Source organism: Pituophis catenifer, unplaced genomic scaffold (genome assembly GCF_029215685.1).
Source record: "Pituophis catenifer annectens isolate HBS135680 unplaced genomic scaffold, rPitCat1.0.hap2 SCAF_11, whole genome shotgun sequence".
In the NCBI taxonomy this organism is placed as follows: Eukaryota; Metazoa; Chordata; class Lepidosauria; order Squamata; family Colubridae; genus Pituophis; species Pituophis catenifer.
In genome coordinates, this window is record NW_027256891.1 from 9,421,614 (window position 1) to 9,444,236 (window position 22,623).

At 43.6% G+C, this 22,623-nt stretch overlaps 1 protein-coding gene across 1 annotated transcript in view; it reads left to right on the forward strand.

The window, feature by feature from the left end:
- Nucleotides 1-22,623, forward strand: part of COL4A6 (collagen type IV alpha 6 chain) — a 192,847-nt gene that overhangs the window by 152,722 nt on the left and 17,502 nt on the right. The window contains exons 22-35 of the mRNA XM_070952120.1: nt 581-760; nt 1,441-1,624; nt 2,529-2,582; nt 4,402-4,473; nt 5,157-5,264; nt 7,435-7,656; nt 9,730-9,918; nt 10,906-11,009; nt 13,183-13,191; nt 14,263-14,346; nt 15,351-15,585; nt 17,539-17,682; nt 19,398-19,523; nt 21,848-22,029. Coding sequence (XP_070808221.1) covers nt 581-760; nt 1,441-1,624; nt 2,529-2,582; nt 4,402-4,473; nt 5,157-5,264; nt 7,435-7,656; nt 9,730-9,918; nt 10,906-11,009; nt 13,183-13,191; nt 14,263-14,346; nt 15,351-15,585; nt 17,539-17,682; nt 19,398-19,523; nt 21,848-22,029 — 1,893 coding nt within the window. The remainder of the gene's footprint in view (nt 1-580; nt 761-1,440; nt 1,625-2,528; nt 2,583-4,401; nt 4,474-5,156; nt 5,265-7,434; nt 7,657-9,729; nt 9,919-10,905; nt 11,010-13,182; nt 13,192-14,262; nt 14,347-15,350; nt 15,586-17,538; nt 17,683-19,397; nt 19,524-21,847; nt 22,030-22,623) is intronic.

A 22,623-nucleotide genomic window follows, 5' to 3' on the forward strand; every position in this document is an offset into this window, starting at 1 on the left:
AATGCAGCTGCGCAGGTGATTATGGGGGCGACATGTCGCACCCATGTAACATCTCTCCTGCATGAGCTGCACTGGTTCCTGGTGGTCTTCCAGGTGCGATTCAAGGTGTTGGTTACCACCTTTAAAGCGCTCCATGGCTTAGGACCTGGGTATATACGAGATCGCCTTCTGCCACCAATAGCCTCCCACCGGCCAATATGCTCCCACAGAGAGGGACTCCTCAGGGTGCCATCGGCCAAAGTATGTCGACTGGCGACATCCAGGGGGAAAGCCTTTTCTGTGGGGTCACCCGCCCTCTGGAATGAGCTGCCCCTAGAGGTGCGTATGATCCCTGACCTGCGTACCTTCCACCGCGCCCTTAAGACTCTTTTGTTCCAACAGGCTGGGCTGGCTTAATATGAATTTTAAATTGGGTGTTTGTTAGCTTTTAACTTTGTGGACCAAATTTTATATATTCGTTTTAAATTGTTTTTAAATTTTGTGAGTTTATATGTGTTTTAATATGGCTGTACACTGCCCTGAGTCCCTTGGGAGAAGGGTGGTATAGAAGTTTAATAAATTCAATTTAATTCAATTCCAGGGCTTCCTAGGTCAATCTGGTCTTCCAGGCCTTAAAGGACAAAAAGGGGAACCATCTTCAGCCTCAGGAAGAGGACCTCGAGGAGATCCAGGGAATATTGGACTCAGGGGTCCTTCGGGGCAACCTGGAACTCCTGGTAGAGATGGCATTCCAGGTGTCCCAGGTCAACGTGGTCTTGCGGTATGTTTGTCCATCTTGGAGCCCCTTAGAATAAAATGCATGCCTGTGTCTCCCCTAACTGGCATCCAGAGATGTTGAGCTTTATCACCTCAAATTCCTAGGCAGTGTAGTCTTCCTGGCTATGGATCATGAGACCAGACTGCTTTCCTTTGATGATGTGGGTCACTATGTACAACTTGTCAAGTCCTTGACAAAAGAACTTCTCAGCTTTTGTAAACTCTTCTGCCTAGATTAAAGGGCTGACATTTAGATTAGATGTACTGATATTCCTAGGAGAAGATACGATGCCGAACCATTTGCACCCCAACTGTTATCTCACAAGAGATTTTCATCCACTTATAATTGATTTTCTCCCTACCCACCTACCTGACTGCTTCTTACATACCATACCAGGAAGCAAATGGTCCTGGGATACATCATTTCCTCAAAGATAACTGCAGCATCAGGGATCTGCCATATTTTTGGATGGCTTGGAGACCGCATTAGTTCTTTTTCCAGTTCAGACCCAACTCCAGGCTGGAGGTGCAGATTCATCTTCCTTAGAGGTGGGGCTTTATCAACCCTCAAAACCTTTGCTTCCAAACCAAGAGTATGTCTCTTGATGACTTTGCTAATCATTATTCTTGATATGGGGATTTCTCCCGTCTGCATAGTCTTTTTTTGTATCTCTGTGTATTTAGGGTGATGATGGATTTGGCTTCCCAGGGGACAAAGGTTTCCCTGGATTACCTGGCACAAGAGGGAAGTATGGTGACATTGGCCTACCTGGCATTGGTTTCCCGGGGCCAAATGGACGTTTTGGACCTACAGGTGATCCAGGGATCAGTGGCATTCCAGGACAACCTGGACCTCCTGGGCCACCAGGTAAGTTATGTGGGGATTAATCTGATTTTGGATTGATCACCACAGCCAGGATAGTGGATCATTCAGATTGTTAGATGTGGACTTGGAGATCCAAGTTCAGGTCCCCGCTAGAATCTGAGAGTTAAAGGAAGCCTTTGGGCCCCTCAGTCTCAGCCCAGTCTATTTCACAGGACTATTGTGGGGATAAATTTAGGGAAGACAACCCAACCCCAAATAAGCCGCTCAAGCTGTCTGAGAAAATCTAATTGCATTTAACTCCTCTTCTCAGAGAGCTTGAGGTGATTTTGCAGACAAAGAACGATCTTAGGGGCTAAACTTTCCTAAAACAAACTAATTGGATGGTGATGGTGATGATGATGATGATGATGATGACGACGACAACATAAACTTTGCCCTGTGGGATTGAGTCTTCACATTCTGCTTGGGATCAACCTTGCCTTGACCCAGAAGACAAAGACCAACACCATGCTGATTCTTTGTTTTTCATCCAAGGTTTCCCCTCAATAATTGTATCACAGGCAGCATGGCTGTTTTTCTACCATGGGTTCAAGTTAATTTAATTTTGTACATCTATATATGAATTGGGTCTTTCATCCAGGGAGGTGCTTCATCTTGCAGATTTTAGTGATAAGCCTGCTAAAGGCACAGGGGAGCCCAGGTTTTTGTGTTGCCCCACCTGTTGTCCGCCTTGTCTCTCAATGTGATGCAGACTTGTCTTCTAATGGCTTTAGGACTTCTAGCTCTTGTGACGACTATCTGGGTGGATTAACCCTGCATATCGTACCTGTGAATTTTGGTGGCTTGGGATGCAAACCAGCCCTCTCGTGGGTTATCCTTTCTTTCTCTGCTCCCCCTTTCTCGTCTGCTTTGTTTTAACTTGTGCTCCTTTGCTTAACTGGTATAGGTGATTGCTGCTGCGGTGAGGAGGTTGGTAATGGAGACTTAGACGCTCAGGGAGGTGAGAGCGAGGGCCTGGGAGTTCAAAAGGAATGGGTGCACCCTCTTCCTTCCTGTTATGGCACAAGGCGCTCTCCCCCACACACATACGCACCCAGAAGCATGTCGTTCAATGATGTGGAGGGGGAGATCCTTCCTGGTGGACAAGGTCATATGTGGCAAGGGGCACCATCCATGTAGGGGGAGCTTGCTTACCAGTGCTTTTCTCCTCCTCCTGCCCCATTTCAAAGTTGTGCCCTGCCATGCTCGCCATCTGCTTCCTTCTGGCTGTGTGTTCTTGTACCTTGCTTATTGCATGAAGCTGGTCAATGACTTTGGAAGACACAAGTGCTTGACCCCTGAACAATTGATACTGTGGCAGCCATGAGCCCCACCACCACCACCACCACCACTACTGCCCTGTTCCACAGGTTGAGATGTTTATGATTCAGCAAAGGATTGGATTGACATTCACCTATGCATTCACTGGATTGGTGCTCATTTGGGGGGATGTTCTGGTAGTTGCTGTTTCACGGGAGCTTAATAAGGCAAGGAGGGGAGGGTAATTGGAGGGAGGGAGGGAAAACCTTAGAAAGCCCCACTGCTGCTTTCCTTTTGATTTTATATCAGTAAATAAAGTGTTTTGCAAATCCTAAGTCAGGTGGAGAAATCAGGAGCCACAAGGGGACTACAGAGCTCTTTCCTTTTGCCACACTTTATATGAAAATTTGTACAGTTCCATTCTACTTCTGTTTGAGGACTGTGAAAATGAAATCATCCACAGAAATAGAAACCAAAGATATTTAGAACATTCATGGGCCATGGTGGTCAGTTACCGGAACCACTCATGAATAGTCTAAAGCAGAAGCTTTATTGTTAGCCCCCTAAATTATAAGAATCTCCTCAGGCTGATTGCATTTCCTTAGGAATGGCCAGATTCCCGGGGAAGTTAAGTGTGCTGTTTTCTGCCATGGGAAGAGTCTAAGCCAGGGGTCTCCAACCTTGGCAACTTTAAGACTTGTGGATTTCAATTCCCAGAGTTCCTCAGCCAGCTTTGCTGGAATGCTCACAAGCTGGAGGTCAAGATGAACACTTCTCCCTCCAATGTTCTACTGCAAGTCATATTTGAAGGCATGCCTGTCCCCTACCTAGAAGTAAGCTGGAGACTTCAGGCACCTCATTGTCCTCTACCATCAATCAATCCCTCTTGGAAGTCAATTTTTTGGTATTCTGTCCAAAGGGAGTACCAGAATCTGCCTCCAACCATGATTTCAAAATCATGACGATCCTACAAGTTGGACTTTCCCAGTATTCTAGCCATCACATTCTGGACCTGTTGTAACTTTCAGATCATCTCCAAAAACTGCACTACATTGCAATCACTAGCTGTGATCAGCGATCCATCATGCTTTTTTTTTTTCTAGCAGGATAAAAATTTTGCTAGCTGCAAAATTGCCTTAAATCCAGATGTGAAAATCTTAGGACACTATAATAGGTTTGCCACTATGGGGGCAAAAGAGAAGCAAAAAAATTGGGAATTGGAGGTTGATGGCATTCTGCATAGGGAAAAGCAGGCTGTACTGCAGATAATTGCAAAGAAAATCAGCTCTGTTTCTTGTCAGTGGCCCAGAATCACAGGAGTGCAGCATTATTCATCACCTACCCCAAAATTCCACATACAATTGTCCCTAAGTGACAGAAGAAGATTTGAGCACTTTATTTTCTGGTAGATCTTGATATGTTGGCATTGCCCCTGTTTCTAGGGAATGTGGAAAAAGTTCTTACAAGTTTTGTTTAACCAAAAAAAAAGAACAACATTTTAACACATTTTCTGTCTTTAGGAGAAAGTGTGCCCTGCATAATCCCTGGACTCATTGGTCCACCTGGACTTCCGGGACCTTCAGGGTTTCCAGGTAGGTGGCTTTGGGCTTTAACTCAAGCTCCTTCTAGCCGTCAGAAGACTCAATTTCACAAAATATAGACAGACTTAATCATAGTTTCAATTGGGAAAATGTGACTATTGTAGACAAAGCCAAGTCCAAAAATGCTAGGACCTGGCATTCTAGAAGCCTGGCTCTCTGACACATCAGCCATCAACAGACACAGACATTAACAAGATCTATAGACTATGCAAAAGAGATAGTCAACGGGCCACAAAGGGAACAAAAAGACCCAAGCCTCTCTCCACTAGCAATCAGTACCCAGATCAGCATAGATTAACTCCAAGGTTAACCTCAGACCAACAATACCCCAATCAAGAAACTGCCAAAGAAGCCAGCAGCAAATAGCCCAATCAAAGAACCTCTAAGACCCCCACCCCCACCCCCACACACACCAACACTGACAGCAGGAATTGCACTCCTTACTAGTACTGATGAAGTTACCTAGTTGGGTAATGAAATGTCTGCAAGAAAACAACCAAGCTCAGAGAGCACCAAGGACCCTCATTTAATCCCAGCTAAATTGACTTTACTCGTTGGAGTGCTTCAGTGCAAAATGCGTTTAGGGGAGTCGTAGCATTGTTACAGTTTTTCTAGGAAGCTAAGAAGGACCCATGTTTCTTTCTTCCCAAACTGATTTTCTCCTCTATCTTCAGGTTCCAAGGGTAGCAAAGGATTTCCTGGTTTTCCAGGGCAGCCAGGTTTAAATGGCTTAAAAGGAGAACCGGGCATACCCGGGTTGGCTCGATTCCCAGGAATGCCAGGTAAGAACCAGAAAGGAGGCAAAAATCCAGAAGTCATTGGCCACACACTTCATAATATTGCCAACATTCTTACATGGATATATCCAGGAAATCACCAAGAATCAACTGAAATACCTGAACTTTTAAAAAATTAACTACAGATAGGCCTCGATTTACAACAATTCATTTAGTACCATTCAAAGTTACAACGACACTGAAAAAAGTGATTTATGGCTGTTTTCACACTTACGACCGTTGCAGTGTCCCCATAGTCACGTGATCAAATTTCAGCCACTTGGCAGCTGGCTCATATTTATGACGATTGCAGTATCCCGGGGTCATGTGATCACTTTCTGATAAGCAGAGTCAATGGGGAAGCCAGATTCATTTAAGAACTGTGTTACTAATTTAACAACTGCAGTGATTCCCTTAATAATTGTGGCAAGAAAGGTCATAAAATGGGGCAAAATTCATTTAAACAAATGCCTTGCTCGGCAAGAGCCTTGATAGTACAGTGGTTACGCACCCTGTTATTAACACAGCTGCCTGCAATTTACTGCTGGTTCGAATCTCTCCAAGGCTCAAGGTTGACTCAGCCTTCCATCCTTTCTAAGGTAGGTGAAATGAAGACCCAGTTTGTGGGGGCAATAAGCTGACTTTGTATAAATATACAAAAGTATGAAGGCTATTGCTTAACGCATTGTAAGCCGCCCTGAGTCTCCGGAGAAGGGCGGCATATAAATCAAATTAAAAAAAAAAAAAGACATTTGGGGCACAATTGTGGTTGTAAGTCAAGGACTACCTGTACTTTACGAAGAGACCTGAAGCATTTGCCATTCCCATCAGAGAGTTCAGAGAACGGAGAAATGGATGAGCAAGATCCATAGGTTTTCCCTTAATGGATATCCCTTATGATTGACAATTGGAAACACAGCAGGATATTGAGCCTGAGTTGCTTCTATTCTGTGTTCCCATCAGCAGCTTTGCCTTTTTGGATAGCATCCATTCCATCTTGTGCCTTGAAGTTCATTCGCCATAGACTGTAATGGTATGTGAGAATGACCTTGGGAGACAGGAGGAAAAGCTGCAGAGTAAGCCATGGTTAGATAAGAGGCAGCTTATCCTGAAGAAAGAATGGAGGCCTAGCAAACATCTCCCTCCCTAGTTTCATGGAATGTAAAAGTGAAGGGAGGTAGGGAGAGATGTACTTAGCAAGACTTTCTTAATGAACCTTACCTTAAAGATAGAGCTATTAGTCCCCATGGACATAACTGGCAGGGGAAACCTTGACAGGACCCAACCTGAGTTGGTCACTGGGACAAAAGATTTATTCTTCCAAGCTTTCAGGCTTTGTGCTGGACTGAGTGCACATATTCTGAGTTCCCTGATGATGGGCTCCAGCATGAGCTTGAAAGCTTGGATGAATAAACTTTGGGTCTCATTGACTCGCTCAGATTGGATCCTGTAACATTATCCTGGGACATTTGTATTCACCTTCATTTGTGGAAACCTTGACCTTGACCTTAATATTCCTGGATCTGCTTCTTCTCTGGACGACTTCACAAAGCTAACCGAGATGGTTAGCTCTGTTAGCTTGGTGTCCACTAGACTGGCTTTGCAGGGCTTCTAAGGACTTCTTTAATGCCTTGGCAAACCATGGTGCCTCCACATACCTGTGGGCATTTATTTTGTGGTACAGACATAACGATGGTTCGCTAGCATAACCGCAACATCATTCTCCACCTATCAAGTGTACGTGGAACTAAGTTTGCTCTCCTTATGAACATCATCTGAGTTTATTGCAGTCCAGGTTTTGCTGGAAATCATAACCACCCTGGGTCCACTTGGATCCAGCGTATAATTTTATGAGCAGATGATGAGATGCATCAGCTGTTGCTGCAAATGTTGTCAGGTGCAAAGAATCAGGATTATTATTAAATTCCAGATAAGATGATTTGTTGCTCATGCCTATACACAAGAATCTAGTCAATTAATGGTCAGCACTAAATTAGTACTAGATAAGAGTTAATGGGACTCAAGAGAGGCCAGACTTGGACCATTTGTAGCTACATAGAGATTCTAGGCTGGTTCCTTTCCTCCAGGCTCTGCCTTCTCTTCTCATACACCTTCTCCCCCTAAAGCGACTCTTCTCTGTTGCTTTAAAATTAATCATGCCTTCTTTTCTTGAAAGGGTTTCCTGGCCCTCGTGGAGATCCTGGTTCAAAAGGACGGCAAGGAGTTGATGGGGTCGATGGACTGCCTGGTCCAGAAGGCTGTCCTGGTTTGGTTGGCCCAAATGGATCCCCTGGTGACGTGTTTGGGGCTGAACCAGGGTCCCAAGGAGAACCTGGCTTACCTGGCTTACCAGGAGATAATGGCTTTCCTGGAGATTTTGGCTTTCCTGGAACACCAGGTAAGTTCTAAGCATCTTTTGTTTGGTTTTAAAACGCCAAATGAAAACTTACTGAAGTTCAACAAGTCTGCTCATGGTTCTTTTTTGGATGGGAAACTCTCCCATGTATGGGAGTTTGAGTTCAAAGAGGGAAGGTAGAGAGATTTAAATGGGCTAAATGATTAAAGAAATCTACTGAAGAGAATATTGAGATCTAGCTTTTTGATTTCTCTAAGCAGCCATAGACGGCTTGTCTTTCTGGAACAATCCATAGTGGTCTCATTTCTTATAGCAAAAACAACCTGCTTACTATAGAAATTATAAGCTTTCCTGGATGTTTGTTGGTTTTAAGCAATGTTTTAATATTTCTTAATGATACGAAGCAAACTCAAACCCAGCTGGAGTATCCACTGTCAAAATGTGTACTATATTAATCCAGGAGTTCCAATAATTTTCCAATAAATATTGGACATAATACAAACCTCAATTACATTAAACACATTAAACACTAGAGTATGATACTCCTAAAAAAACAAAACTTATTTGTTTGTCTCTTAAACACTATTAAGAAAATGAAAACTAATTGATGGCTTGTCTTTCTGGAACAATCCATAGTGGTCTCATTTCTTATTATAGAAAAATCAACCTAGTTTACAAGTCACAGTGACTGGCTTCACATATCCCAAAAAAGATAAAAATCACAAGTCCAAAATCATTTCTTGCTGGTAAAATGTTGGGATAGAAGTTGCCATTTTTTTGCAGTTCCTGGAATATGTTCTTCTTTCCCCAAAAAATGAATATTTAAGGGAAACATGAGCAAACAAAATCAGCCAGCTATTGTCATAGCTATGCTAACTTGTTTGACTTATATTTTCCAGGGGAAAAAAAGCAAGCACTGTCTCACTTCATTTCAAAGGCAATGTAAACAATTCATCATGTATGGTATTTATTTAATTACCTACATTTATAGCCAGAAGGTTACAGATATCTTCTGGGGACAAGCTAATTCAAAGGAGAACTACATCTGTTTACAAAAGAAAACCAGTTCCTCACCCTTATAGTTAATGAGATAAGATTATAATGAAATTGCATTCTGTCTTTAAATTAATGTCCTCTTAACCTTGAGATGGAGCCTACTACTCAGGAGTTGTGTTCAGATCAAATCATACCTCTCATTGTCATGAATTACTTCTGGTTTGAAATAATTACATATTGTAAGATCCAATCTGGATCGGTCGCTGGGACCAGAGGTTTAGTCTTCCGAGCTTTCAGATTCGTGTTGGAGCCCATCTTCAGGGAGTTTCAGTCTACTGGAATATGTGTTTTGGGCTATTCTATGAGTCATATGTATGTGGTATACACACATACCTGTAGCTACATATTTAACATAAGGATACACAGCTATTTCCACAGTGAGAACCACTATTGGCCACTGAGTATCAAATTAGGATCTCATTCGACCCGATGGGGCTAGAAAAAAAACCTGCCTTGACTTTAGATTCATTTACATTTAAATATAATTAAATTAAATATCATAAATAGGATTTCTCTCCAGCTGGGTATACATGAAGTGCTCCCTTGTATCACCTTTAAAACTACACAGATCTTTGCTTTTTGAGGCTTTCGGAGGTTGGAAATGTCAAAAAGCCAAGGACCTCAGATTTATCACATCAGATTCACTAGGGGTGACATGTGATAGCAGTCTTCCCATATTTGAGGGGCTATCACAGAGAAGAGGGGTCAACCTAATCTCCAAACACCTGAGGGCAGAACAAGACATAATGGATGGAAGCTAATCAAGGAGAGAAGCAACCTAGAATGAAGGAGATCTAACAGTGAGAACAGTTAATCAATGGAACGGCTCGCCTCCAGAAATTGTGATGCTCCGTTACTGGAGCTTTTTAAGAAAACATTGGACGCATTTTTCCAGAATGGCATAGGGTCTCCTGCTTTTGCAGGGGCTTGGACTAGAAGACCCCCAAGGTCCCTTCCAACTCTGTCATTCTGTAATGATGCCCAAATCAGCCCCATTAGTTTTGTTGAGCACCCATGTAAGGGGGAAAAAATGGGAGTTAGATCTTTTTTGTTTTTCAGGTTTGGATGGAAAGCCTGGCCTGTCAGGTAGAAAAGGAGGCCGTGGGGAGCCGGGTCTTCCAGGCTTTGATGGACTGCAAGGACCGCCAGGACCAGGAGGTCCATTTGGCATCAAAGGAAAACCAGGCCCGGCTGGAACAATTGGCCTCCCGGGATCACAAGGTATGGATTGTTTCATCCTGGATGAAGGTGTGTGGCCTTCAGACACGCCTTCCACAGAGCTTTCCTGCAGGTTGCCCACTTGAGACATATCCTTGAGCTTGATAGCACTTTGGTGTTCAGGCTTTTAAACTTATTCAAGAGATTCCAGAAATTTGGAGATGAGATGAGAGAACAAAGCAGATGCTGAAACTCTCAGCCAAATACACTGAACTGGCATTGGATACAGGTAGTCCTCGAATTATGACCATTGTTGAACCTGGAATCATAGCTGTTGTTAAGCAGGTCAGTTAATGATTGCTCCCAATTTTACAACATTTTTTGCAGTGGTCATTAAGTGAACACTACAGTCATTAAACAAATCAATTTTTTTGCTGGAAACCAGGAAAAAAGGCCGGAAACCCACAAAAACCCACTGAAAACTGCAGGCGCATGACCCCAGGACCAATGCATTGGCTCGCATTTATGCGGACAGCCATAAACTAGTTGCTAGGTACTCAAAATTTGATCACATGACTGTGGAGGTTGATCACATGACCACAGGAAGGAGTTATGCACTTGTCAGAACTTCAAAGTCAAATCATAAGTACCTTTTTTAGAGCATGTTGTAATTTTGAACAGTCACTAAACAACCAGTCATTAAACGAAGACTACCTGTATAGTTTCACTGAAAGGGGGCGGGGGGGGGGGGCTGGCGCATTGCAAAGGATTACATTAATGTCCAAGAATATTTCTGGGCACCATTTAGACACTCACAGCCCAACCCACCTCACAAAGGAAAATAGGAGAAAGAAGGAATGTTAGAATATATTTGCTGCCTTGAGTTATTTATAAAAAAAAATAAAGGCAGGATAAAAAAATATTTTAAAAATACTGCCCAGTCTGCCTCAGATAGATAGGTCATTGTACCAACTATTTAACTGAAGATTATAGAGCTGTTTAAAATGAGCCTTTTCATTTCATGATCATATCATTCATGACTAACTTTCATGATTCATATTCATTGATTAATTTCAGGATCACCATATCATGGAAGATTTGCACCCCAACCATTTATTCTCATTCATATTCTCCAGTGCCATCCTGTGATCTTCCTGAGCAACCAGAAACACGTCCCAAAGGTGCTTTTTGCAACTGGACCTATTTTCTCCCTTGCAAATGTTTCACTTCTCATCCAAGAAGCTTCTTCAGTTCAGTTCAGATTCTTGGATGAGAAGCGAAATCTTCAAGAACAAAGAAAGTCCAGTTGCCTTTTGAAAAAGCACCTTTGGGACAATCATGATCTGGATGACTAAGAATCTCTATAGACAACCAGAAAACAGGTTTTCTTAATTTCTCAACAGCCTCTTGGGTGTATTGCAGTTGCAATAGCCACATGTCCCTGTAGATGAAACTGTTTGGAGTTTCAGTTGACACCACAATAAACTATGCTATTTTCAAACAAGAATAAAAACAATTCAAGTACAGTGCTTAGCTCTATGCCAAGCATAATTCCCAACCATTCTTGTTCTGGAACAGAAATTACTTTGCAAATCCCTACATCAGTGATTCTAAATTTAACTAAATTTAGGCACTGAATTTAATAATTGCTGTATTTTTACCAGCTGTAACTGCTGGGCTGTCCTCAGTTTCCCTTTGTTACTTGATAAAGTGCCCCTTCAATAATCTCAGCAAATGTCCTTCCATCACCATCCAAATTCTTTTAATGAAGGTGCCAGGAATTGGTTTACTTCTGCTTGCATTATATAGTGTATATAGCAGTGATGGCTAACCTTTTTGCCATTGCGTGCCAAAAGCGGGGGGAGCGAGGAGGGTTTGCGTGCGTGCATGCCTATACCCATAATTCAATATGCCCCGCCCCATCATGTGCCAAAAGTGGGGGGGAGCGTGGGGGGAGCACTCCTCCTGCGCTCCCCCCCTCGCTTTTGGCACATGATGGCATGGTGGGTCTGGTAGGCCCGTTTTTTCGCCCTCCCCAGGCTCCAGAGACTTGCTTGGAGGCTGGGGAGGGCGAAAACGGCCTTCCCCATCCCCCAGAGGCCCTCCGGAGGCTGGAAACGGCCTGTTTCCCGACTTCCAGTGGGCCAGGAACGGCCAAAAATCAGGTGGCCGGCCCGCACATGCGTGCTGGAGCTGAGCTAGGGCAACGCTCACGTGCCCACAGATATGGCTCCACGTGCCACCTGTGGCACGCGTGCAATAGGTTCGCCATCACAGGTATATAGTATACACTAACTTATGATACTTCCACTTGACCATGCATGGATCCTTCACCAAGAGGAGAATCCATCTATCATCCACATCCTGGATAACTGAGCTACCAATTAAGGTGGTGGAAGGTGGTCTTCTCTGGCCTTGATGCCACAGCAAAAACAGCTCCTTGAAATAAAAATATGAAGTCCTGGGAAGGCACGGAAAGAAAACAAAATCTGGAGGAATAAAAAATGTTCAAAGGAAATTCTGGAGGAAAACTATATTTCCTTTAACCTCTATAGAGATTCTCAGTCATTCAGGTCATGGTTGTCCCAAAGATGCTTTTTTCAAGAGGCAGCTGGACTTTCTGGTTTTTCTTTGAAGACGTTTCGCTTCTCATCCAGCTCTGGCTGGATGGAGGCCTCAAGGACTCTCTAAAAGAATGCAAATGACCAGCTGTCTACAAGGAGTATAAATCCTTTCATTTCCCACCATCCAGTCAGAGCTGAAGAAGCTTCTTGGATGAGAAGCGAAACGTCTTCAAAGAAAAACAAGAAAGTCCAGTTGCCTCTTGAAAAAAGCATCTTTGGGACAATCTTTCCCTTACTCAAATGTTTCTACCACCAGCAGCTGCAGCCCAGTTTTCACGTTCCTGTCTGCTGTCTCCATCCACCCAACCCCATCCATACGTTTGATCTAAGCTGTGTTGAGAAAGAGCTCAGTTGTCCCAAAAGTGCTTTTTCAAAAGGCAACTGGGGTTTCTTTATTTTTCCTTCAAGACGTTTTGCTTCTCAGCCAAGCTTCTTCAATTCTGAAGAAGCTTCTTGGATGAAAAGTGAAATGTCTTCAAGCAAAAATAAAGAAAGTACAGTTGCCTTCTGAAAAATCACCTTTGGGACAATCATGACCTGGATGACTGAGTATCTCCGTAGCGAAAGAGCTCGGTTACTTTCCAAGTCATTAACTTCATTCTCGGCCTTGTGCTTCCTTCCTGGTTCACATGTTTTTGTCTGTTTTTCCTCACCATGTTTCTGTTCCATTTGCCATCATCTCTCCATTTCTGATGTCACACTGTTTTGGTTTTGGGGGTTCTCCACATAGGCTGCCAAGGTGAGAGCAAATGCTTTGTAGCGTAAAAACTCTCGGACTAACAGCTGCCTAGCCTATTTTGCTACAAAATGTGCGCTGACTGTGATACCCCTTATTTCAATCCTGCAAAGAATTGTGGCCTTCATCTTTTCGGAAAAGGATTTGTATGTAGGGAGGCGCTGCTGCACATGCATTTCTCATCCTGGAGAAGGTCTATCTGTGTGGCCACTGAATCTGGGGAAGGTCCATCTGTCTGGACACTAAGAGTCAATGCCAACTCAATTGCAAAGAATCAAGCAGCCAACATGGACTTCCACTGAATTTTAGTTCGTTGTTTTTTTTCCATCTGCAGAAATTTTATATTTTTCCTGAAAAAGAACCTGTGGCTTTTAAGTCGGGGTCCCAACCCCTGGGCCACAGCCCACTACTGGGCCACAGCTTGTTCGAAACCAGGCCATGGAAGTTGTGGGCAACTGCACGCATGGAACCATCCTCTCTCCTCCTTCCACCTCCCCCAGTCCACAAAGCCAGAAAGTTTGGGGAAAGCTGTTTTAAGTGATGCTTTAGTCAATATTGCACAAAGCTTTTTCGGGTTTTTTTTTAGTCTTCTAGCTGCCTGTCTAAACAAAAAAAATCATCTGGACCTTTAAGACTCAACCTGATGAATTCAGAAGCTAGTATTTTTGTATTTGTATTTGTTTATTGAATAGCCCGAAGGCCTTTTCAAACAAAACAGAAAAGAAAAAGGGAAAAAGGCAAAACAGTTACAGAAATAACAATCTAAAAATATATGATATATGACATTAAAATTTTACAATATCAGATTTCAATAGCTAAATTGCCAAGACTAGATAACCCAAATAAGATAGCTCCTCTCTAACTCAGCTCATCTTTCTTACAATCAATGAAATTCTTTTCGATATAACTGGCTCGTATTGCTGTCATCCTTTTAAGATAGCGAGTGATAGCCCTTACCATGGGAGGAGAGTCAGCCTTCAACTTCATTAGAAATGCTAATTTATGCCTTATATTCCAGTGGGGAAATTTATTTATAATTGGGGACAGATATTGTTTTCTTACTTCCTCATACAGCCTACATTTGAATATTATATGCGCCGTGTCCTCCATGACGTTTACCCCACATATACATGTTCTTTTGTCATACGGGATTTTCCGGTAATGGCCGAATTTAACGTAATTCAGAAGCTAAAGTCCACCCTGTTGGGCTGGTTTTATCAGAAAAGTTATTTCTAGCGTTGTCAGCACAGTTTTGTAGATCATTGTTTAGATTCTGCCTCAGTCATGCTTCAGCTTTTAAATTTAATTTTAAAAAAGTAAAGGCTAAGTCAAATTGAGCTTGACTTCTGGTGACTGGATGGATATACTGATAATAATTTTACTGGCAACAGCATCGGTGTGAATTGCCAAAGCTTTCTCCTGGAAGATGGTACAGTTTTGCAGTCCAGACTACAGCTCTATCCATTGGTGTCCTATCCAAGCACTAACCAATCCAATTACTTAGCTTTGTCAAGATCAGATACAGCCAGTTTACTGCTGCAATTACTGTGACTTCCTCCGAGCCAAGCACAATTTGTGATTTCATCCATGTACAAGTGACTATTTCCCTTTAACATTAATAGGTTTTCTCTACTGGAATCCAGCCCAGCCCACTGTCTAGAGCAGAGGTCTTCAAACTTGGCAGCTTTAAGACGTGTGGACTTCAACTCCCAGAATTCTGGCTGGAGAATTCTGGGACTTGAAGTCCACACGTCTTAAAGCTGCCAAGTTTGAAGACCTCTGCTCTAGAGTATAGAATAGAGAAAAAGCAAAGACTGGGAAAAACTCTTTGGTGTGATTTAGAATGACAATAGCAAGTGGAATGTGACACGTCAAGAGGTTTCTGGTCCCCATTGGTAGCCTTCCTGAGTCACGCATTTCCCAAACGGTAACTGATAAGGCCTAAATTATCCCAACCATAAGGGGTTTCACTGTTGGTAGTTGTCCGTTGGTACAGGCAGTAGCTTTCCTAGAGCTTTTAATCATTAGGCAACTAATACTTTTTTTTTTACATTTCTAACCTTGTGTGCTTTAGAAAGGCTGCATGATTTATTTATTTATTTTTGGCCGCAGTTCAGTTAGCTGTATACAAATAAAATGCTTTAGTGTTAACCTCTTGAAAGATGGCGCAGGGATGTCATCTTTGGAAGAACGTCGTGGTGATGGTTTGGGTTTTGAACCATTCAGGACTTCCTGGAACAAAAGGACCAAGAGGAGATGCTGGTTCACCAGGTCCCGCTGGCATGAAAGGGATCCCAGGTCTTGATGGCCTGCCAGGACGGCCGGGAGAACAAGGATTGCCTGGACCTCCAGGTCTCTGGGGCCCAGAAGGAACTCCAGGTTTTCCAGGCTCAAAAGGTAACTGTTCTGGGCTTTCATGAGATTTGATCTGCCTTTGATCTGTGTTGGAACTTCCAGGTTTGCTCTGAAGGAACCTGTGAGCTGGAAGACTGGGCTCAGAAGATGATTGCAAGTAGTCTTCAACTTACGACCACAACTGAGCCCCAAATTTATGTTACTAACTGAGATATTAGTTAAGTGAGTTTTGCTCCATTTTATGATCTTTCTTGCCACAGTGGGGAATGACTGCAGTTGTTAAAATTAGTAAGAAGGTTGTTAGGTGAATCTAGCTTTTCCATTGATTTTCCTTGTCAGAAAATGAACCCATGACCCTGGGACGCTGCAACCGTCATAAATATGAGTCCAAGCGTCTGAATTTTGATCATGTGACCATGGGAATGCTGCAAAGGTCGTAAGTGTGAAAAAGGGTCATAAGTCGCTTTTTCAGTGCGATTGTAATTTTGAATACAGGTAATCCTTGATTTACAACACTTAATTTAGTGACCGTTCAAAGTTACAATCACATTGAAAAAAATGACTTATGGCTGTTTTTCACACTTACGACCGTTGCAGCATCCCCATGCTCAGGTGAGCAAAATTTGGACGCTTGGCAACTGACTCACAGTTATGATAGTTGCAGCAGTGATGAAATTAAAAATTTTCCCCTACCAGTTCTGTGGGCGTGGCTTGTTGGGGGGAGATCATGTGACTGGGTGGGCATGGCCAACTCGACATCACTCATATCGAGGGGCTCGTCACCGGCTCCTCCCTTCCCAGCCACTCCTTGTCGCAAATGGCAGGAAAATGGGGAGGGGAATATTCCTGCCTACCATCCTTCCCTCAGTCTGGGATGAATTGAGGAATGGATGACATGGGGAAGGGGATTTTCCTGCTGAAAATCCCCTTCCCCATTTTTTATTTATTTATAATTAAATTTATATACCGCCCTACTCCCGAAGTACTCAGGGCGGTGAACAGTCAAGAAAGTAAAATATACATAATACAAATGTTAAAAACCATTTAAAATACATTAAATACTTTGGCCAGATTTAAAACACCCCAATTATAAAACCAATTAAAAACAATTAAAAAGGGAGGTTAGGCCAGACCAGCCTGCTGGAATAAGAATGTTTTGAGGGCACGGCAGAAAGTGCGCACATCCGGGATCCTCCGTATCTCCGGGGGGAGCTCATTCCAGATGGTAGGTGCCCCCACAGAGAAGGCTCTCCCCCTGGGGGCCGCCAGTCGACATTGTTTGACCGACGGCACTCTGAGAAGACCCTCTCTATGGGAGCCTTTTCCTGCCTTTCACAAAAATTGCTCCATTCCAGCTGCTCTTCCCCCATCCCCCTCCCTCCTGGGGACTACCTTAAAGAGACACTCTGCAGCAGCTCCATTCTGAATGGAGGGAGAAAAGTTAGGATTCTCTCTGCTGCATTTAACATTGAATTCTGTGGAATATCGAGCGGCCGGAAGAAGTGAGCGGCAACTGGCCGGGCGTAAGTGAGGCCAACGAGGGGTGATTACTACCGGTTCGGCAAACTGATGCCAATAATCCCTAGTGGTTCACCCGAACCGGTCCGAACCGGTAGGATTTCACCCCTGGGTTGCAGTGTTCCAAGGTCATGTGATCCCCTTTTGTGACCTTCTGACAAGCAAAGTCAATGGGGAAGCCAGATTCACATAACAACTGTGTTACTAACGTGACAACTGCCAGTGATTCCCTTAACAACTGTGGCAAGAAAGGTCATAAAAGGGGGCAAAAATCACTTAACAAATGTCTCATTTAACAACAGAAATTTTGGGGCCCAATGTGGTCATAAATTGAGGACTAATTGTAGTTGCTATAAATGGATGTAAGTTGGGGACCACCTGTTCTAGCTTTTTTTCCTTTTAAAGCATTTCTACTCCTTCTTTCCCCAAAAATTCAGTGTACTTTGCATAGAATAATGCTTGGTTGTTCCAAACTAGGTGAAAAGGGCTCAGTGGGCATGGCCGGTTTTCCTGGGATGCCGGGGCCACCTGGGGTCCCTGGCGTGGATGGCCTGAAAGGAACGTTTGGTGCACCAGGAAGAAATGGAAACCCTGGATTTTCTGGCTTGCCTGGCCTCAAAGGTGAGTCCAGAAATTTTGCATGAAGCACAGCATATGACCAACCCAACCCAAAAAGTTTTGTGTATCAAACTTCTGATGAAACTAGGACTTGATTTCTTTTTTTCTTTTTTTTTGAATTTTTTTTATTTTTAAACAAACATACATAAAACCATCTTCAATTGCAAACAGTGTGTCGGTTGGTTACAAGTCTTTTGTGCGTCATTCACCAAATTCATAGCTTACAATTTACAGTTTACCTAAATTCTCATATCATCGACCTATTATATATCTATATATTATTATCATTAATCATTTATTTGACTATGGCTATTCCTTCCCTCATTTATTCAAAATATTCTAAGATTTGAGTTAATTTTTATTATAACATTCATTTCATTCTCTTGAATCTATCCAATGATAATATATCTTTATGTTATATTTCACATAGTTCTACAATTCTTGTATTGTGAGGATCTCTACCATATTTCTTTTCCATATTTTTTTATCTAACCATTGATAAAATAGGTCCGATATCTTATAGTATTGTTTATTTTCTTGTTCTCTAATTTCAAATGTCAATTTGCTCATTTCAGCACATTCCATTATTTTCTTAATAACGTCATCCTGCGTTGGTATTTTCTCATTTTTCCAATTTTTAGCAAACACAATCCTAGCCACTGTTAATACATTCACAATCGGATATCTCAATTCTCTATTATATGTTTCAGGTACAATCCCCAATAAAAAAAATCTCTGATTTAAAATCTATGTGTTTTTTTATCATTTTTTCCAACCATGTGTGGATTTTAGTTCAGGATCTTTTGGCTTCTGCAATAGGACTTGATTTCTTTTGCCCAATGTTTAGAATTGCCTTCCAATTCTTGTATTTCACAAGCCTCCTCAAAAACTGTAAGTTTTAGTCACAACGACCTGGTTTCTATGTACCAATAAAGGAGAACATTTGCAGCTCAGGGTTGACATGGGGTGGTCCTTCGTGCTTTCTGAGCTTGGTTGTTTTCTTCAGATGTTTCATTACCCAACTAGGTAACATCATCAGTGCTAGTAAGGAGTGGGGTTTGTTCTCAATTTATATGCTAGGTCAGGGGTCCTCAACCCCCAGGACACAGCCCACTACTGGGCCTTGAGCCATTCAGAGCCGTACCATGGAAGTGGCAGGCAAGCACGTGTGCATGAGTCCCCACTTGCACAAGTCGTGGGCATGCCTGTGGGCCCACAGCTTGCACAAATGGAGCTACACACATACACACACACACACACTTGCCTGCCGCTCACATGGAATTATCCCCTCTTTCCCCCCCCCCACCAGTTTGCAAAGCCGGAAAGGTTGTGGGACTCAGTTCTAGTGGCTTGAACCAAACTCCAGACACCACCAAGGACCACTGATTCCTGTGTCCTTGCAAAAGTCTACTTGCAATGCAACTTAAGGCTACGCAACTGAAACAACTACGGTAGTTAGTTGCTTTTCCTGCTTACACTCCTCTCTCTCCATTGTCCTTCTTTTGGTAGTTCGACTCCTGTTAGTAAGTTCCTTGGGAGAGAGATTAGTCTTCTTCCGTTCTACATACTGTAATATGCAAAGTGCTTTTGGGGCTCTATCAGTTAAGGCAATTTGGACTCCAGATCTAGATACCTCTAAGCAGGAATGTCTGGTACTCTCTGGATCAATACTGGTAGAATAAGCATCTTGCTGTGTTCCTCTTTCTTCTTTTGCGCAGGAGACAGAGGTGTCCGTGGTCCTCCTGGGCCTCCCATTTTCAGACCCCCAGATCTGGCCCTCAGATTCAAAGGGAACCGAGGAGATCCTGGCTTGGTGGGGGACAGAGGATTTCCAGGGCCAAGAGGTATGTGTTTGGCATTAGACAGTAACATACCTATTTGTTCTGAACTACTTAGACAATTCAAGGGATGCGGTGGCTCAGTGGAAAAGATGCTGAGCTTGACAATAGAAGGGTCGGCAGTTCAGCGTTCGAATCCCTAGTGCCATGTAATGGGGTGAGCTCCCATTACTTGCCCCAGCTTCTGCCAACCTAGCAGTTCAAAAGCACGTAAAAAATGCAAGAAGAAAAAGAGGGACCACCTTTGGTGGGAAGGTAACAGCGTTCCATGCGCCTTTGGCGTTTAGTCATGCCGGCCACATGACCACGGAGACATTTTCGGACAACACTGGCTCTTCAACTTTGAAACAGAGGTGAGCACACCGCCCCCTAGAGTCAGGAACAACTAGCACATATGTGCGAGGATAACCTTTACTTTTACCTTTTACTTAGACAATGATAGGTGACCAAGCTGGCTTTCTTTGTCCAGTTGCCCTTGAGATACATTGGAATTACAACTCCCAACCAGTCTAGACCAGAGAAATTTGCTCTTCTCCATGGCCCTGACTGTTGTAATTACAGTTAGGTGGGAATCCCCAAATCTCCATTTGTAGGAGACTTGCTTTCTTCTAATGGTTGTACGTGTGACAGAGAGGGAGACTCTATTCTTTAAACAGCGGCTGTGGAAATCAAGATGCTGGGTTACATCTTCCATTGATCCACCACAAAGGCAGCATTAAGCACAAGCGGCAACTTGGAGCTAGAAGTGAAATATTTTGAAGATGCAGGGAGGACCATCAAAAGAGAACAGAGCCATCCTGCCCAGGGCTGAAGTGGTAGTGATAAAAACTACCAGTTTGGTCAAATCGGTAGTAAAAAAAAAGCTACCAGTTTGTCCGAACCGGTATTTCCGATGATCAGCTGTGCTGCATGATTTAAATTCGCTAGAAAGCAGGAAAGCCTGCAGCACAGCTGTCCACCCCCCCTTGCTGTTCTACTTACCTTCCCAAGCCTCCTTTTTCTGTGCATGCACACACACGCTGCGTACATTTGGCATACACGTGCATGCACCCACGGAGTGTGTGTTTGGCGTGCACCATGCATGCACGAGCAACGAACCAGTGGCAAACTGGAGAGAATTTCTCCACTGATCCTGCCTTTTCTGTGAATTTGTGGAAATTCACAAAATGCCAGTGTAGGCACTGCCTGCATTATGAATGAAAAGTCTAATTTTTCTTGCATCTCCTCCAGTAGTGGGTTGCTACCGGTTCTCCCCGGTTCTTATGAACCGGTAGTAGAAATTTTGAGTATTTTGGAGAACCGGTAAATACCACCTCTGCCTGGCCCCACCCTCAATCTATTCGCTGCCTCCCGAGTCCCAGCTGATCAGCTAGAAGAAAAAAATGAGGGCTTACTTGACAAAGAAGAGAAAAAAAATAAGACACCTTAGCTTTAAATTGAGAAGCCAAGAAGCCTCCCAACTGATCGGCTAGAACCGATCCGCTCCTTGTAAACCGCTCGGTGGTGGTAGATTGGCAATTGAGGCCAAGCTGCCTGAAAGTGGTTTCCGATGCTCTCGGTGGTGGCAGAGCGGCAAAAAACTGTTTAAACTCTTGCCGCGGCACTTCAAAGGGCCGCCCTACAGCTGATCAGTGGTAAAAGGCAGTGTGGTGGTAGACCAGTGCTCTCCACAAACAAATGGATAGACCGGTGCGCTCCAAAAACAAATGGGTAGACCGGTATGGCTCTGCAAGCAGTTAAAAGCCTGGTAGACCAGTACCTCTGCTAAATCCTAAAGAATTGCTTGTCACATGACCATCAAACCACACCCACAGAATAAGCCACGCCCACAGAACCGGTAGTAAAAAAATTTAGAACCCACCCCTGATCTCCTCCTTTACCATGTAACTTATCTCAGAATAGGCTGATAGAGGGCAAGGTGAAATCTCGGTGGCGCAGTGGTTAGAATGCAGTTTTGCAGGCTAACTCTGCCCACATCCCGGAGCTCGGTCCCGGTGGGGCTCAAGGTTGACTCAGCTTTCCATCCTTCTGAAGATGATAAAATGAGGATCCAGATAGTTGGGGGCCATATGCTGACATTTTAAACACTCAGAGAGCACTGTAAGGTGCTATGTGGCAGTATATAAATCTAAGTGCTATTATTGTTGCTACCTACCAATCTGCACTTTTGAAGAAGCATTAGACACAGAAAACTCTTAATTATTGTATCATCTTCTTTATTAGCATGTAACTTATCTCAAAATAGGCTGATGGTGGTCAAGGTGAAACCTGCCAGTCTTCATTCTGAAGAAGCATTAGACACACTAGATCATTGTTTTATCTTTCCGTAGGAGAAAAAGGAGCCCCCGGTATCCGGGGGCAGCCTGGGCTTCCAGGGAGAGCTGGATCACCAGCTAGAGAGAAAGGACTGCCAGGAGACGCAGGTTTTCCAGGAACGTTTGGTTCTCCTGGGCTATTGGGACAAAAGGGATCTGGTGGCATCTCAGGGTTTCCTGGAATGCCTGGGGGAAGTGTAAGTATCCTTTTTCTTTTTTCTTTTTACACCTGGTTGAGTGGGAAGCACTTCCACTGTTCTTCCAAGTTCAATGGTGGCCACCACTTTTAGACTTTTGGAGTCTTAGTGAACTCTTACCAAATTCAAGATCCTTTGGGTCCTTCATATGGGTTTTTGTTATGGCCTGTTGGCTGCCAACCCCTCCAACAGTCGAATCAGGTGAGGTGACGTGGGAGTCAGGGCCAGCATCAAGGCAGCCTGAGAGCTCCAAAGGGGAAGAGGCAATGGAGCTATCAGAGTTAGAGACAGAGGTGGGGCTTGGGCTGTCTATCAGCCCTCAGATGGAGAGTCAACAGCCCCTAGGTCTGGAGATGGCTGATGAGGAAAAGGAGGAAGAAGAATGCACAGAAGGCAGAGGAGAGGAGAGCAGTGGAAATCTATGGGCCGGTCCTTGGAAAGGAAGAGCCACCGCTGCTAGCAAAGCCCCACCCTAGCTCTGGGAATAAAAGGCAGGGGGTGGAGATGAATAGGTGTGGCAGACAACTATTCATCTCCTTGCTGGTCTGCCATTGATAGCCTGCTGAGAGAGAGAACAGAACAGTTTGGGTCCAT